At 38.1% G+C, this 18,050-nt stretch overlaps 1 protein-coding gene across 1 annotated transcript in view; it reads right to left on the reverse strand.

Moving 5' to 3' along the window:
- GPR158 (G protein-coupled receptor 158) overlaps positions 1 to 18,050 on the reverse strand; it is a 52,161-nt gene that overhangs the window by 4,878 nt on the left and 29,233 nt on the right. The window contains exons 3-6 of the mRNA XM_027889734.1: positions 7,539 to 7,677; positions 3,662 to 3,767; positions 1,588 to 1,734; positions 7 to 829 (exon numbers count right to left, since the gene is read on the reverse strand). Coding sequence (XP_027745535.1) covers positions 7 to 829; positions 1,588 to 1,734; positions 3,662 to 3,767; positions 7,539 to 7,677 — 1,215 coding nt within the window. The remainder of the gene's footprint in view (positions 1 to 6; positions 830 to 1,587; positions 1,735 to 3,661; positions 3,768 to 7,538; positions 7,678 to 18,050) is intronic.

Raw genomic sequence — 18,050 nt, forward strand, 5'->3', positions numbered from 1 at the left:
ACTTATCTGGGCCTGTGTCTGGATTTGCAGGTGTTTGACTAACCCTTTGCTGTTTAATAATTCCAGATTTATGGGCTTTCTTTGTTTCCTCAGACTGGGCAGAGTTTTTCCTGTGGGAATCCTTATGTTCCCCCTTATCGGAGGCTGAGTGCTTTTTGCTGGCCTCCTTACCCTTCTGCTGAGATTTATGAGATTTAGTGCTTTCTTCTAGACTTTGTGTTTTACCCGTTAGTCCCAGAGTCTTTTCCTTGGCACTAGCAATAACACTGAGGGATTTTTGTAACACAGACGTTCTTGGATGCAGAGGCTTCTTATCAGCACTTAAGTTATGTGCACTTACTGATTTGCACACCAAAGGGACCGATTCAGTGGAGACAGCTTCAACTTTTTCAGGAGCATTTTTGGTTAATTTGCTACCGTTCAAGGAGTCCAGGAGTGTTTTCTCAGCAGGTATAACTTCTGCACTTTCTGTAGTTAAGCCATTTGGTTCTTCTGTTTGATCCCTAACATGATCGTAAGTGCTGTGGGACTTTTTTAAGGAAAAGACCCTGTTTTTCAAAGTCTCTTCCTTTGGCTTTGCAGAGCTTGTGGAATCCTGCACATTTTTCTTCAGTGTGGCCAAGCTCTTCACAGCACTGTGCTCCATCAAGTCCTTCTCATCCCTGGAGCACTGCCGGGTGACTGTCTCAGGGATTTCTGTAATACGCCGCATTATTGAGCGCCCCAAGCCCTTTTTAGAGCACCTTTTTTTCTGGAGATGTGGATTATTAGCAATCATCTTTTTCCTTTTATAGATTTCAAGCTGGGCATATAGTTTCTTCAACTCATCCTGCAAAGCAAAGTGAATGGCAAAACTAGTATGTACAGAGTGAGTGCAGTCAAACAAGCAGCCTGATGAATGCAAGATCTACTGCTCTAACAATGGCATTAAACGTACTTCACTGTCTTTTCTAGTTCTTGAATATGCTATTTCTCCACCAAATTGAATCCATTTTTTTTGCACTTTAAAAATAAGTTCAACCCTCATGCACAAACTTTCCACAGCACACATAATTCATATACATTTATGCTGTATGTTTCACACTTCACAATGCTGAGGAGTATGCTTTCCTGCTGATCTCTATAGCTATTATTTATTCTCAGAATTATTATAACCCCTTTTATCATGCAAGATAGGAATATTTTTTTCTTTTGATCTTGTGTTTTTAAAGTTTTATCTATGCAGTTATATATGCTTACGTATATGTTACTTACAAATGGCTAATCACACTGAAACCAGATGTTGTTAGCACTTCAAGATAATTCAAAGAGCCTATGTAAACTGATAAACAGCTCTTTCTGGGGATGATTCCTCCTCCTTAGCTGCCAGTATGACTTTTACTGCAAGTAATAATTCAGCATCTCTTCACGCTAGTCAATAGTTTCCATGAGATTTTACATAACCCGATACCACAACCATAAGAGACCTAAGCTATCCTTTTTCAGCTGATATCTGCAAAGAAAGATAAATGCATGCACTTTGGAGTTTACTCGTAGGAAAAAGTGTTGTTCTTGAAAATGAATGCTATTTAAATGAGTTTTATGTACCCGAATATCTTCAGGATCCAAACTGTGTTCACTCCATGCTGAGTTGATACTGCTGTTCAGATAGGATCCAGATCGACCCATATCAAGCTCATCTTCATAAGCTTCTGTAGCTATATCATCTCTTGGGTTATTGCTTGAATGTGAAAACTGCAATAAGTATTCATAAGAAAGAGGTTGCCATGAGTGCAAAAGTTTACTCCAACATCACCATAAGAGCTTACAGAAGTTTTTACGGTACAATGATCTTTCTATAGATTTCATGTGATTCTCAAACTCAAAACACTATCTATAATCTTCACTGGCATAAGCAGTGTCCTATGGAGTATCAGTATTGTGTGGAAGGTACTCTTATTAAGATGCCTTAACTTGATAAATCTTAAGAGATTTGCTTGAGAAAAAAATCCTACTTATTTTGATGCTTGTTTGAACCTCTTTAAATGGCATTCCAATTAAGCTAGGGTAAAAACAGGCTTTCAGACAGTATTTCCAATTAGGCAGCTAAAACTGTACGACACTATTTTTATTCCATACAGCTTAATAATCCTGTAGAAAGCAGTTCTTCCATTTTAGATCCTGACCCTGAAAAGGAAGATGTGAGGTGGCCAAAAAAAGGAAAAATAAATGAAAAAAGATGGAAACTAATGAAAAAGGAGACAATTTTTTCTCTTCTATGTTTTAGCAAACACTTGAATCAAGAGTTGGAGAGAGGTTGTCATAATTGTTTTGTTCATACTGATTCACTCATCTGTAGTTACCATTGTTCACACAGTCATCTGTCTTCAGGACTTTATGAATAGAACAAAACCTTGCGAATCTTAATTCCCTGAATTCTTTGGTATGCTGGAAGAAAAGCCTCTGCAGCCTCACACAGATAATAAGCTAAAAATTAAAATGTTGATCAGTAGTTATGAGTCAGCTTCAGAAAGCTCAACAAATTTTCTAGGTTAGTTTAGAAAGACACCTCTGAAGATATGCTATAAAGTCTATGAATACAAAGTAGAAAATATAAGACTATTGCTAAAGACCAGAAAAGTAATTTAAAATAAAACAAGGTTATGCAGTATTAAGGCTGCATCAATGTGTCCCCTCATTGTGACTGTTCAATGTATATATATTTGACAATTATAAGCATACCCTGTTCAGACACACAGACAAAAGATGGGAATAGCAGCTTCATTAACCTGAAAATTCTATCAACTCAAACCACTTAATGCTCTTCCTTCATATATAACTTTCACTGTTACTCCTATCTTTGACTCCTGACCTTTTGATTAATATGACCGGTCATTTCAAAAGCCATTATAAAATTATTCGCTTTGCTGGGGTACTGTCGTAAGAAGGAGCTCCATTCAAATCCTGGGGATCAGTGCTAGAGACAGGTGGAGCTTCCTGCAGTTCCCCTGCCCCTGGTGAGACTGACATATTGCCACTTCAGTCCCAGAGCCCAACGGGAGGTGACTGCAGCGCTCAGACCGTTTTCTCTTCCCCGACTCCTGTCATCCCCCACGTACTGGTGCCCCTACACATTCATCTTGGCACCCAACATTGCTCTTGGCTCCATGTCATGGGTCATGTCTCCTCCCAGTATGCAGCATCTGCCCATCCGAGGCTCTGATTTGCAAAGGGCTCTACCTTTTCAGCCTGTAACTGCCTGGTTTAAATCCCAACCTCTCTATCTCATGGCTACTCCAGTCTCCTGATTCTTGTTTTTCTATCCTCTTGCCTAAACTCTTTGTCTGATCTCTGCAAACTCTGGCAGCAGCACAGACACCCAAGTATCTGAAAAAAGCATAGTTAGGCAGAATTCTTTCCTTCTTATATTTATCACATCAAAAATTTAAGTACTTTAAACTCCTGGAATTTTGAAAGCTGAAAGAAAGAATCTTTGAAAATGTGTAAGTTTTTAAAATAAAAAAAAATCACACCAAACCAGCTTTTTAGGTAGCCAAATAGCCAAATTTTACATCTTCCTTTTCTATCAGTTGCTTGCTAGATTTATACAGAATTGCTTCTGCATGACAACATTTATCTGCCTTAATCTTGGCAAAAGAAAAGAGACAGGAGACTCAAATACCTTAGGGATCAGAAGTAGCCCAACAGTGACTGTCACAGTCAAATGTGTGTGTGCAAAGAACAGCATCAGCATCCAGTCAGACTGAAGTCTTGAAACAAGAATGAATCTGAAAATAGAATTCAGGGTTGCAATTCACTGCGTTTTCTCCAGTGCATTAGATTTAATATCTTTAATGTTCCTTAGGTTTCTTTTCATTGAATGGCCAAACACAACTGGTTTTGTTCTGTACTGCTTTCATACAGGCTAAAAATTACATCCACATGCTTTTTACCACATTTCAAAACAACTCAGGAAAAAAACAACCAACAAACCCAAATATAAAAAAAAAAAAACAGATCTTAAATGATACTGCTTATTCCATCTTTCTCACTATATTGAGCTGTCTTTTTGTTTGGTTTATATTGTCACGGTTTCTTTGGCCTGAGTTATGGCAGCTTACATACATTAAGGATGTGAAGGGGTGATTTTAGGTTAAGTAAGCACATGTAGTATGATAAATCGCAGTGCACTTCATAAACACAGGATGTCCACAGATTGCAGCTGAAGCCATCAAAGAGAGAACTGAACTAAAATGCCTTTTAGTGGAGAGCAGAGAAATGGTCTTGACTGCAGCACCACCCAGCTCACTGCTGCGGGGCCCAAGAGCCTTGTGAATGCTTAGAAATGAGTGGCTGAACCTCCCAAACAAAGCAGTTCCTTGCTGAGCTTTCCAGAAGAGTGGTAGAACAAGCAGTGCAGTTAAAGCTAGCTAGAGCATGCTTAGCTTGTCTGCTTTAGTGAGCTCCCATAGATAGAAACGGTAAGCAATGCAATGGATGAATGGATGTACTGCTGGTTTGCAATTTGCAGGTTTTAAAAAAAAAATCATTCAGACAGAAATGACATTTGCAACTTATCCAAGTTCACAGATGCACATTCTGCAGAAGCTTTTGTTAACAGGAATAGTCTGGCATGAAACACTGGTTTATACGCTGCAATAATACAGTCATAATTACTTGTTTATAACTTTGTAAGAAATAATTAATGATAATCTTTTATTGCGTTCATGAAACATTTCATTTACAGAGATGTTGCTGCTGGGATGTGCGGGGATATGAGGAGGCTCAGGCCTGAGGTTTAGCTAACTGAACACAACATGACAACTGATGAAGATGACGTGAACTGCTGGATGTAACAAACAACAGAGCAAGAAGTGAACAAAAGTTACAGACAGTTCTGTAGGGGACAGCAAGATTTCACAGGTGGTTAAAGGGGAGTCATTTGAAAGATGGCCAAACTTCACAGGTAACTGAAGGACCTTTGAGGGAGGAGAACTTGCAAGGTCAGTGGTGCCAATGTAACCATATCAGTAAAAGCATATATGACTCTGATTACCCAGCTAATGGCATCACAAATACCAAACTTGAGTACAGATGTAGCAATACTTGGACCAATAGGAAAAAAAATAATGAGGAGTGGGTTCTTTATTTGGGAGAAGACAAGAATTGGGTCAGATAAGTGATAAAGTGAGGGAAGAACACGGAAGACTTGCACCTGGTAAGACCCAAGGTCTCAGCCCATGTCCAGCTGTAGAGGAAGAACAGGACCAGGCTGTCTGTTTTGGGCCTGCACTGGTCCACGTGGGCAGCTGTGTGTGACTGCACCGCAGTGGATGTGCTCAATCTGCAAATGGAAACAGTGGCAGCCAGATCCGTCAGACAGCCAGGAAAAAGCACCCACATCCTGATGTCCACTGGATTTGTTTAACCCTGAACAGATCCTATCCTCAAATTCTGTGAAGGTTTTTTGCTTGTTTTATGCATGAGGTCTTGACTGATTAAGGTATACATGCCATACAATACCTCTGAAAGCAAAATAGCATTTGCGGTATCCATGCAGCCCTATAGAGATAGGGTTTCTATTTGAATGAGATTTTTTCCCATATAAATTTGAGGTTTCTCTGTAATATAAGAGAAAGAGCAATGCAGGAATTTAATACTATGCTGATCTGAAGATAATCCAGAATCTTCTTTTTCTGAAATGGGAATATTTTAAAAGGAAGACAAAATGAAACAGTTCAAGGTTTTATTTAGTGCTCACATCAATCTTCTATGAGTTTCGGGAGTTTTTAAACTGGATGGCTGCCTTGTAGGTGTCCTTCAAGGCTCCAGTGCTTTCAACTTCATGACAACTCAGATATGTCACATAAATCTAAGTCCTACATATCCACCCTTTCAATTGCATCCTTGGCAGGGAAGTTGAAAGAAAAAAAAAAAAAAAGGTAAGGAAATAGACTAAAACTTGTATGGAGAAATGGACATAATCTCAGGGGGGATCATGCGTATTTTATTCATTCCTATCCATAAACACTACATGATATTTCTTCAATAAACCATCATGTATCAGACAGATAGCAAAGAATCAATACTAAATGTACATTAAAAAACGGAAGAACAAGATCAACAGACCTTAGGCTGGAGGCACAGGACTGTCAATAAGATAAACTGAAACACTTAATCCTTTTGTGACTCCTTCATAAAGCATGTATTAAAATGCCACATTTTTCTATTTTTCCCTTTTCCCCCTCTCTTTAATCCAAGATTACTTTCATCCTGCTCTATTGTTAAAACAAACTTGCAGCCCACATAATAGCTCTCCTAGTGCACTGAACTGTATCTTCTAACATGGCCCAAAATACAGTTTAGGAATATTAATTAATGGGGGGGGAGGGGGAATTGACTGAGAAGCCGTAATATCAGTTAAAATAAATTCAAAAGTATTTTAACTGAATTTTACATCCACCAGGAATTAAACAAAAAATGCTTCCATCAAATATGGTTTTTAAACAATAGCTTTGCAGATGTTTGTGTTAGGGAGTAAAGATTTTGAGAGTATGTGGATGTTGAGATACAGGGTTAGAAGAAGAGGAAGATAAAAAAAAGTTGCAAGCCTGAAAAATGCAGTGAACTGTATGACAGTGATAAGGGAAAAGAGCATCAGGAAAGAACTGAGATGAAGGATTTGCTTTGCTGATGTTTACTCAGAAAAAAACACAAAAGCGAACAGCAAGAACACAGACAGAAGAAATGTGAGTACCAAGACAGACCAAGGAACAGAGAACAGTATCTGAAGACTATCAATTAAGCAAAGTTAAATAAAAAAAATTTTAGTAGATAAGGTTAGTCAGGAGGCAAAGGAAGGTGTGAGAACATCATAAGAAAGTCTTAAGAGTTTTTACAGGATGAGATGAAACTCATGTTAGCTTGCTATTTTGCATTTTTAGGACCAATTCATTTTTACAGGGTACTATGTAGGAAAGGTATATATAGTAATTTTCATGTAGTTCTAGCAAAGACCCTTATTACCCAAATACTACCCAAATAATTTACAAGTATGAAATGTAGAGCTCATTATAGACTTTATAAGAAACACGGGCTTTATATTACTAATATACCATCATATGTGTAACAATATTTTTATGTCAGCATATAAAACACTGTGCTTCATGCCCAAACCAGTAGAGTTATCTTTACACATAGCTGCAGCTCACCAATCTGTTACACACCAGGAAAAGTTCATATAAACCAACATTCTTACCTGCTGTTTTTCTAGGGGTACAAAACAGTGAGCAGTATGTACATGACTGAAGACAGACAGTAGTTTTGCTATTTATCATATACCTAATTTATAAGCTATGTTGAAAAAAAACCCCTAATTATAAGATTTCATACTCTTGAATCCCATGGGAACATTTTTAAGTTTAGTAATCTCTTAATTAGCAGAAACAAATATTTATAAGACCTTCCATTATGCATCCTATCCCATTCATCCATTTTAAGTTGCACCACATGAAACCTGAAAGATAAATAGTTAATTACTAGATCTACAGATCACTTGCCTAATTGTATGGAATATAGCAGAGATAATGAGCTCATTGTGAACTGCAACAGCCATATAACGTGGCTCATGAAATGCTGATGGGACTGTCCGCACTGCATAGCAGAGATAAACACCCCACAAGAGGAATAAAAATTCAGCTGTGAGAAGAACAAAAAGAAATAATTTGCAATTAGTTTTATAGATGGAAGGAAATGTGAAGTACTAGAGTATCTTCTGTATGTGTATCTATGCAAAGACAATACACATGTATACAGGCACACAGACAGTCATTTAAACTCTTTCACATACTGCTACTGTACATCATACATTTGGTTTAATTTTACACACTTTTTTCCAGATTTGGAACCTTTACATTTATGGTGTTTCAGTTTTTCAATTGACAAACTTTAAGATAATGTCTAATAATGTCTTGCTTGCTTTTATATTTGGTACTACAGAAGTCTGACATCACTTCAAATAGCAAGTATTTTTAATTGTAGATCTGGTTCTTGTTATAGAGTCAGATACTGGTGCTACTACTAGACTATGATTTTAAGATAACACTTTCATTTCAAAGGTTTATAACTCAGATATAACAATGTATTTGGTTTTAAAAAATTCCTCTGTTCATGATAATTAATTCTGCTGGTACCCATTATATGATGAGTCACTTCTCAGGATCTAATGCAATTACAACAAATGACGTGTTTCTGTTAGGAGAAAAATGAGTAAGGGAAGAAAGGAGAAGGAGTAAAAGGTCAAAATCATCTTTAATTATCCGGTTAGAGCTAACTCATCTGCACTCAGCAGTATGCTGACTTCAGTTTCCAGTGGACAGTCTGATTTGACATAATTTTGATTTCGATACAAATAAGGTGATTTCCTACTCATCTTGAAAAACTCCCAGAAAAAAAACCCCACAGCTCTGCCATGTGGTTATGAATAGAGTTGGTGCCTGTCCCTCCTGCCTTCCAGTCTGGGTGACAAAGGCTGAAAGTGCTGGAGTGTCATCCAGCAACATGCAGTTCTGTGTTAGACCCCTGCAATGCCAGATTACTCCAAGCCAGCTTCAGAAACTGAGTGTGATCCTGTTGTTCCTCATACACTGCTTTTGCCTTGTTGAATTTTAGCAGTAAAAACTACAATCAAATGCAGTATTATTTCATACTTATTTTTGCCAATAAATGTTATTATACTGTAACTAAAACCAGTGATCAGTGACATCACCCTATGGTAGTGATCAGAAAATAATTACTGGTCTGGTTTGGATATGGACACAAAAGCTTGAGAACCTCACCATTAGCAACAGATTGAAATAAAACATCAGTACTGGATATCTCATGAGAAAACGTCCTCTGGTTCCTCCACTTTTAGTAGCCCACAGCTGCTGTAAATTACCTATATTATATTGTTATATAATTTTGAAACTTCTAATTTTGCTATTAATTTCATCTAAAATCAGTAAGAGACAAGTCTGGATAAAATGAATTCAGTTACACAGATCTCACTGTGCTGTGGTAAGAGTTCAGTTTGAACTCTGAACAACACTTTTCATGTTTCTTAATGAAAAATAGATGGCCTCGCTCCGAGATCATTGCTTTTACTAGAACATATCCTTCAGAGACCTGGCAGCCCTACCAGTTACATAAACCCCAAAATCTGAAGAGGCACAATCCATGCATATTGCCGTGTTTGTGTTCTCACCAAAATCCCAACAATAATAAACCTTTTGATCTTTTGACTAAGTAATAGTTTGACTTGGGACCTTACTGAGTGTCAAAATGAAAAAAGCATGGTATAAATCTTTTGAGACTATGTGTCCCAGCCTAGTTTTGAGCTCAACAGAAGTATATATGCAGGTATGTTTTTCCCACATCCCCCATACACTCACAGCCTGGGCAAACTGGCTGCTACTTCCATTTCATTCCTAGAAAATTAGCTATGCTAACAATGAAGTCTATTACTCTGGTTTCCTAAAACCTCCTACGCAGAATGACCTACCAAGAGATCTTTTTCCTGAAGTCTTTCCTGGCCAAGTGGAATACAAATTTTGCTTCAATGAAATAACACTAAAGGCTGTTTTACAAATGTTAGCAGTGTTTGTTTTTTTGTGGTTTTTTTCCTTTAAGTACTTGCCTTGCATATGCAGAATCATGGCATGGAATGTATTTCTCTTCAAAGCACTGTAATTTATTGCTTTAATTGCTCCATAATAATTTAGAAGACATTGAAAAGCAGAAAATGGTTAGAATTACGCTGCTAAAGCCAAATCACTCTGTCTTACTGTCCTGTCTTCTATGGAAACCCTTCTTATTAATACAGTTCAGCAGGAATCACCTGAACGTGCCAGAAAACCTATTTCTTAACATTTTGCCTTTCATCCAAACTCCCCCTGCTCCCCAAAATGAGCAGCAGAACTGAATAGACAAGCTAATTACGAAATAACAGGCATACTCCACAAAACTGCCCAGGGTCCATTCTTCTTTCTCTTTCTCATCTGAAGTGAGAAGAGTTCAAGTTTCTTACTGATTGAAAAGTTCAAAGTGCTAAGAGAGGTTAAGAACTTGAAAAGGTTTGGCTTTTAAAGGTATAAAAATTCTCATAAAGAACTTCACGTGTTGAAGGTATTCTTACTTAAACTAAAGAGTGTGGGCTGAATCTTGCTTATTTTTACAAGAAAAAAACCCTGCTCTAAGTTGGAAGATTTATAAGAATTCTTTTTTTTTTGCATACAGAGCAAATGAAAGTGAAAAAGCCACACTTCCATTAAAAAAACCACACACAACCCAAACATTTCATTTAGCTAGGCTAAGTAAGAAGGCAGGTTGCATTTGATCTCCAGATCTGATAAATTCTGAAAATTTAAGAGTTTTGTTTCACAATCATAGTTACAGGAAGTTCCTAAGACAACAAGGGGCGATTTCAAAGCATTAACATACTGAATCATAACAGTAGTTTGCACCATTCAGTGCATAATGCTTTTAGAAAAGCTTAACATATAGAGCAGAGTTGGCACTCCTGTCTGCAGATAATAATTAGTGTGACATCTGGTATGCAACACAAATAGGAAATAGCTCTTAAAACAAAAGGTAAAATAACAGAGTTCCTTTACTTGCTAAGCCAAACATTACAATAATTTCATTAGCAATGACAAAATAAAACAGACTGATACAAGACCAATTTATTACCTAAACCACTAATTAAACAGCTTAAATGTATAATGTAAAAGCTGTGCTTGGGGGGGGAAATCAAGTAGCTATAATTAGCTACAGACTATTAGTGCAATTTTTGACAAAAATCTGAAGGAGTTATAAAATTCTGCTCTATTGTTTTTTCTATATGGCCTTTTTCCTTTCTCAATATAAAATAAGGTGATATATTAATCTATTTATTACTCTGATGAAAAACAAACTATAACTAACTTCAAATAGATAGATAGATAATTGAGTACATCACGCAGAAAGGTTCTTGCATATCACTCATCTCTGAGATTGTATTAGGTTTGTGTATGGCATACTAGTGACTGTTTGCACCAAACATCTTTAAAGATTAAAATCTGTGAAATGTGATATGAAATTTATAATTGGCTTGCTGAATAATTTTCCACTAAAGAGTGACTTTGTGATCACTAAAGGAATATCTTAGCATACTGCATACCTGTCAAGACCAAACTCAAAGCTCAAAATACATGATCTTGTTCCTATAAGTATGATTTATCACAAGGCTTATAAATTACTGCATTTTACATATTGAGCACAAAACCAAGCAAACCTTCTTTTCCCCTCCTGAAAAGTTATGGAAGTTCCTAGGAGAGAGAGCTGTTAAAAGCTCTCTGGACAGAAAATTTGGAGTCAAAACCAACAAAGCATAAAAGAGGTCAAAATAAAAGCTGCAGTAGCTACTCTATAACTGTCCAAACCAGGCATTCGGATGTCAGAAGAAAACCTCTGAGAGATAAGAGGTTAAGAAAAGGCACAATTGCTTCAAAGGCATAAATGTATGTAGATGTGAATGGAAGATAGGAGATGAATATGTAAAGTGACCTCAATATGTCATGTGCATAAATGAATTAATCTTTAAATATCTCTCTTCCTAGTCACTACCTACGTCTTATCCACAGAACCTCTTATCTGCTCTTTGCATTATCTAATCAACCTGCTTAATATATTCTCTGGTGCTTATAAAGCATGAGTCTTCCTTGTCTTTGGGATGCTGATCATGTTTTTAGAAAATGAAGCAATTTGGACTACTTAGCTTGATCATCCAATATACTGGGCCAGACTCATGCCTGATGCCACCGGCCTGTTACAATGAAGAGTGTGCCATGTTTGCTTACTTGACATTTGTTTAGGCCATTGCTCATATTTTGCATCTTCTGATACTGAAGGACAATTATATATGTTCACCATTTGTGATACATATCTTTTGTTAGAAAAGGACAGGGTTGTTATTATTGACTCAATCAAACTTTCTCAGAAAATCTGGGTTAATATATTTACTAGGTTTTGCTAAACATGCAGTTGTCTGCGTTGCAAATTATTCTTTCATATTTAAAACCAGTACAAGGTGAAGCTGCGTCCAGAGCCTGTGACATTTTCTTTCAGTGTCCATCAGCCAAGATGTGTCATGCCTTGCACGGCACAGCGTGTGCAGCCTGACCTGTGCTCGCCTCTCCAGCCCCCAGCAGAAGGAAATCCCCACATTAAAACAGCCACTTCCATTACCTGCTCTGCAGATCTCTGTACATCATATGACAGCACAGAACTACAGAGCAAGATATGGCAAACTGAGAGCAGTGATCGAAGTCACTGTCCTCTCTTTAAAGATTTGAAAAAGTCATTGAGATTCATATAAGGACACATGAAAAATCAAGAAATGTGAAGATGGAACTTGGAACGTGGCTTATACACTTACACATCAACTCTTCTCAGAGGCCCTAGCAAAGTACTTCACCCTTACTTCTACAGCTTTGCTGCCTAAGAACTGGACAGCACCAAATAAAAATACCACACATGCAGCCTTAAATTGCTCTCTTTTGCATATACAGTCTTCAGTTAACACTATCATTTCCTAAGAGACCAGACTTATTTAATGCATGTGACAGAGCATTTTCAGGGATAAATCAAGGTTGACTAATGAAGAAATCTCTGTAATCTGTTGCAAATGACATTTAGATGTCTAGTGAATGAGAGGAAAGACTGCAGGGTGGGGAAAACCAGTCTAGTGCACATGCACAACTAAACTCTAACTTTGCCTGTGCCTAAAGCTTCTATACATATGAAAAAAAGCCCCTACTCGAGATCCCCACTGAATCCAAACTTCGCGGAGGTGATCACAGAGAGAATTTTTCTTGCTATTTGGGTGCCATCAAGGAACTTTTGCTGCAATTTGCAGCAGAACTAAGCATGCAAGGCTCTATTTGTAGTCAGTGAGACCACACATAACGTTACATATAGATTTGACTAAGCTCTGTAACTGAGCCAAAGGCATTGCAAAATAGACAACCAGATTAAATGGACCATATAACCCAAATCTTACTGTGCCTCAGCTTTACCCGTGTAAAATGAGGATAATGTCACTGTCATTGCAAGGTGACAGTGGAAATAAATTTATCCATATTTGTGAAAAGCTTAAATCCTAAACTGTGTGTTTGCTTCCTGCCACGGTCAGGAAAGGAAAGTGAGTTATTTCAGACTGTCCATCCTGATTTGCTTCTCAGTCCTCCCACCCTGGCAGAAATGCCCTTCATGCCAGCCTCTCAGTGGAGATGGTTGTGGGCTAGAGAGGCTGAAAGGAGCTCCCTGTAGCCAGAACACCCATCCCTGTGCTCGCTTGCACTCTGCTGTCCAAATGACACTTGCAAAAAGAAGTCATCCCTGAAGGATTAAAGCCCACTTTTATGACTCTGTATGAAGCTTTATGTCTGATCACACTTATTTGTTTAAAAAGCACCATCACAGGCTAAGAACAGAACACTGATCCCCAGAGATGGTGACCTGATCTGTCTCTTTTACTTAAACTAATGAAGGAAGGCCCATTAAAACTATGACTTGACAAGTTCACTTGGTATTCTGAACTGAGTACTGTTCTAACAGCTATACCATTTTTAGCTCAGATTTTGGAAACAAATTACTGATTACCACTTTACTTATATCCATAACACAGCTACAACAACTCATCTATTTCTCTATCACACTTCACTACATTTTAAATCCTGTTTATTGAAATGAAGTGAGCTATGGATCTGGAAGCACAGCTCCTCCATCCGTTTATTCACTAAGGGTGCCAGCTGGAGCCATTTTAAAATTGGGAAAAAATTGTGTCCTTGATTGCTCCTGTGTTGCCAGCCAACGCAATCTCTTCCTGCTTCACTGCGTCCAATCTCCCACCTGGAGAGTTGCACCGCGTCACAGAAGAAGCTTTTTTCTTCAAATAAAAGGATTTCCATTTATTTCAATGAACTGTGATTACATGTGTAAGTCTTTAGTGTCAAGTTATTCCTAGCAAATTATAAATTACCAAAGGTTTATCTGTCTCTCTCACCAGATCTCAGCATCATTTCAATCAGCTACACACAGCAATAAAAATATCTATGTGTGGAGAAAGAACTAATGGTGCCAATTCCAGACTTTTTTCCCTACCAAAACTTTTGTGGGCTGTGGCTGTGCAAGGCTGAGAAAGAAGAGCAGGGGTCCTTGGGCTGATGGGGGGCACAGCATACTCTGTCCCCCACACAGCCACAAAACTGCCTTGCAGGTACACTCGAAGCAATGCAAGGGACATGCTCACCCACAGTCTGGGAGTCCCATGGCTTGAGGGTGCCCTAGAGATGGTTTTTGCTAGCAATGGAAACATATCCACTGACTTGAGTGTGAGCAACATGTCTAAGAGTTTCACTGCACTAAACATATGCCAGTGCTCAGGTTTAAAATCCCTAGGAACTTTCCTCGTTTCTCTGAGCCCTTATACTAAAGCACTTTTTAAATTATCCTACACAGATGTGTTTTCCTGCCTTATTCCTTCTACAGCTCACTGTTGTTATTAAAGTCAGCTGGCCACTCTGCTTGTCATGTGCCCCATCACCCCCTTCACTTGTGTGTGGATGAAAGAGGAAGAACAGGATCAGAAAGATCTACCACCAGCAGCTGAAAACCAGCTGAATGTGGGGCCTTTTATCACACATCTTAAAGGGAATGCAAGCAAATGCCAATGGTTTCCAAAGTACTTGGAGCACTGGAAAGACTTGGAGTAGTAGAAGTAGTGGATTCCAGTAAGAGTGGTGCAAAGGAAGCCAGAACACCTTCCAGCCTCTCCCAAAGCCACCTCCTCCCACAAGTGGCTTGCAGAAGCTGCGAAATATGGCATTTACCATTACATAAACCTGCAGCTAAGGCAACCTAAACATGGTTTCCTGAGCAGAAATACTTTGTAGAATTTTTGACTAAATAAAGTGTCTGGAAATTCATCTTCCATGTAACAGATAACAAGAAAAAGCAACATTACTGCAGGGGGTAACACAACCCAAACTCTCAAGCTGGGGGTTCCAGCACCGCTCACATCTTTGGTGCTCTTCCTCATACTCTTCCAGATTTACCATATCCTAGAGACGAGTGACATAAACTGCACACGGTGTTGGTGATGAGACTGTGGAAGAGGTGTACGTGGTAGCAGAAGTGGCTTATAAGCAGAAAAGGGACAGAGATGAAGGTACTTTGTAAGACAGTATTCTTCTCCTATTTCTGCTCCAAACACTTTATACATCTCTGGCCTTATCACTTTCAGTAAGCTTTTCACAAGTGATCACTATTTTTACAAGATACATTTTCTGAGTATCTAATGTGAGACATGAAGCCAGATCCACACCAGTGGAATTCTAACAGGTGTCTCCTGGTTGTGCTTTCCACACAGAGAAGGCTATAAACAGTACTCTGAAAAACCAGTTCCTCGACGTCTCAAGATAGAAACTTAAAATGGATAGCTACTGTTGACAATTCTGGCTTTAATCTTTGTGCATCAATGCTAAGGAGAACATGCTTTAAAATGCCCATTTGGAAATGAACAGTTCTTTATTCATTGCATGCTCTGAACCATACACTCTGAATATGGCATTGGGCCACATCAAATGGGGATAACAGAAAGAAATAATAATCATTCATTCACTGAATGCAGCAGAGGGGCTGTAGAATATTTAATAAAGGGCCTCATAAAGATGTATTACAATGCCCCAGCTCAAAACTGTACAAGCAGTCTTAATGCACAATCTGTAAGAGCCTGTCCTGGCACCTCTTGCCCTCTCTGAAAACACTGCATTTGTTAAATATCAGCAAATGAACAGTGGGAGGGAGTTCTTTTAGGAACAGTCCGAAATACTCACTTTGTTCCTTTTCCTGGCTGAGAGTATGCAGTAATCATGAGGAAGCTTTGTGTTTGAAATCCTCCTGATGCCCAAGACCCAAAGCATGACCTACAGATGCGGGGGCCGTAGCAGCAGCTCAGGTCAGCCACACAGGAGTAACACTGCTCCTGCCAGCCAAAAATCAAACAAGTTCTGGGGAAAAATACCTCCCTGTGCTTTGATAATACATGTCATTCATATCTAAATAAAACACTGAAAAATGCACACAGAATGCATGGGGGATTTTTAAAAGCTATCCTATTCATGCTGGGTGAAACTCTGGCCCTGATGAAGCCTGGAACATCCATCCGCCAAGATTTCACCTCTGCTTTTTATTTGTCCTTGTGCAGGCATGTTTATCTCTCTGCCTGCTTTTCTCTCCTGCCTGGGGCTTTGTTCATGAAACTTATTATTTTGTATTTTTTTCCAGTGTCTGGAAAGTTCTTCTAAATCCTGTGCCTATATCTGTTTCACTTTTAGGATGTTTCCTCCTCAGGATAAAGACTAATAGTTTCATTTGTGACACTGCAAGCCCTGAGGTTTATCAGATGTTTATCACTTAGTTTTTTTTCCAACTTGGAATCTGACTGTGACAGGTAGAGGTATAGAATGCATTCAGGCCATAGGAAAAAGGCTTTGTGGGTGAGTGTTTTCAAGCCCCAGGTCTTTCTCTGCAATCTCAGACTGTCACCCATGCCATGGCTTGTCAATGAGACAGATATCCCAACCTTGAAAGTGATGCAGAAACAAACACAAAGGAAATAAAAATAATCTAGGCAAGTAACAAATAAGCTATCCACAATTATCCAACCCCAAGGAAAACACACACTAACCCACATTATGTTATGTAGATAAAATGAGATTTACTGAATGCTAATTTTTCTCATCAGCATATCACAGAGTAAAGAGGCAATGCCAGAAATGGTGACAACCTTTATGTCTAGGTCCCTACTTCTCTCACAGAGAGAATCCTCTTAAACTTAATGGAAATGTAAATATAAAACGTTCACTGCAATAAAAGTCTCCAGAGACAGAGTCTAAGTAGCATGATTAGTATGGAAAGTGCTTCATAAATCCCAGCTCCACTAATCTCTGGTAGCATAAAGGATTCATCTCATTATGACTTTCTAACAGAGCCTTGTTAATTCTCACTTCACTAATCTGCGACCTTGAAAATTCCCTTTTTGCGTTTCAAAGAAGTGTTGACAGCCAAGTGAAATAGGGAGGTGTTCCATCAAGGACTACAAGTAACAGAATATATCCCAAAACACTCACTAGTTTTATATAAAATACTGTGCCTAACTATATTAAATGAAATAACAAATCTTTAAAAAATTGCTATGCACCAGTTTTATTTTAGCATTTGAAATCAAATAGCATAATTTATCAATTAATTTATCACATAGTATATTTTGCAAGTCTGGTCCCAGTCAATTGTAGGAATAAAAGAGGTTCAGCATTATGGGCATTTTTTCTGACACAACTCTGAGGTGAAGCATCTCATTTTGGAAGTAGTTCCTATTGACTGTAAGCTTTCCAGACTGCTATTAACAATAAAAATCCTGAAGTGCACATGCACACACACACATATATAAATATATATAGACAGACACTTTAGTACAGTCTTGTAGGTGTACATCTCCTGGTACCACTGATGTGACTGCACAGTTTACTGAAGACTTGCACAAGCATAACTCTGTGTGAGGTAATTTGGGTAAGAAGACAAAATGACAGAACATAAGAAATTCTACCCAATTTATTCAGGTTTGAGAGCTCACTTTGCCTCTACTACCCTCGAGTATATTTTGAAAAACATTTTAAACCCTTCTAAATGTAAATGTATCTAAAAAACTTATCTTTGTTTTTTTCCAAAACTATGCAGACAGTAACTTATGCAATTTCTTACCAGAAAGGGACTATTGATCATAATTAGGTATTAGGATCTGAATTGTTAATTACTGCACTAGCAGAACTATAAAATACAGAAACTAAAACCATTTGTTTGCCATTATGCAAAAGCCATCACTATCAAAATTTTAATGAAATTACATTGTTAAATGCAGTAAAATTTTGATCCAAAATGGGTTATTGTTTCCCATTTAGTTCTCTTTTGTTATTAATTTTAAAACATCTCTG

Source organism: Empidonax traillii, unplaced genomic scaffold (assembly GCF_003031625.1).
Source record: "Empidonax traillii isolate 1590-97213 ecotype Southwest subspecies unplaced genomic scaffold, ASM303162v1 scaffold271:size677799, whole genome shotgun sequence".
Lineage (NCBI taxonomy): Eukaryota > Metazoa > Chordata > Aves > Passeriformes > Tyrannidae > Empidonax > Empidonax traillii.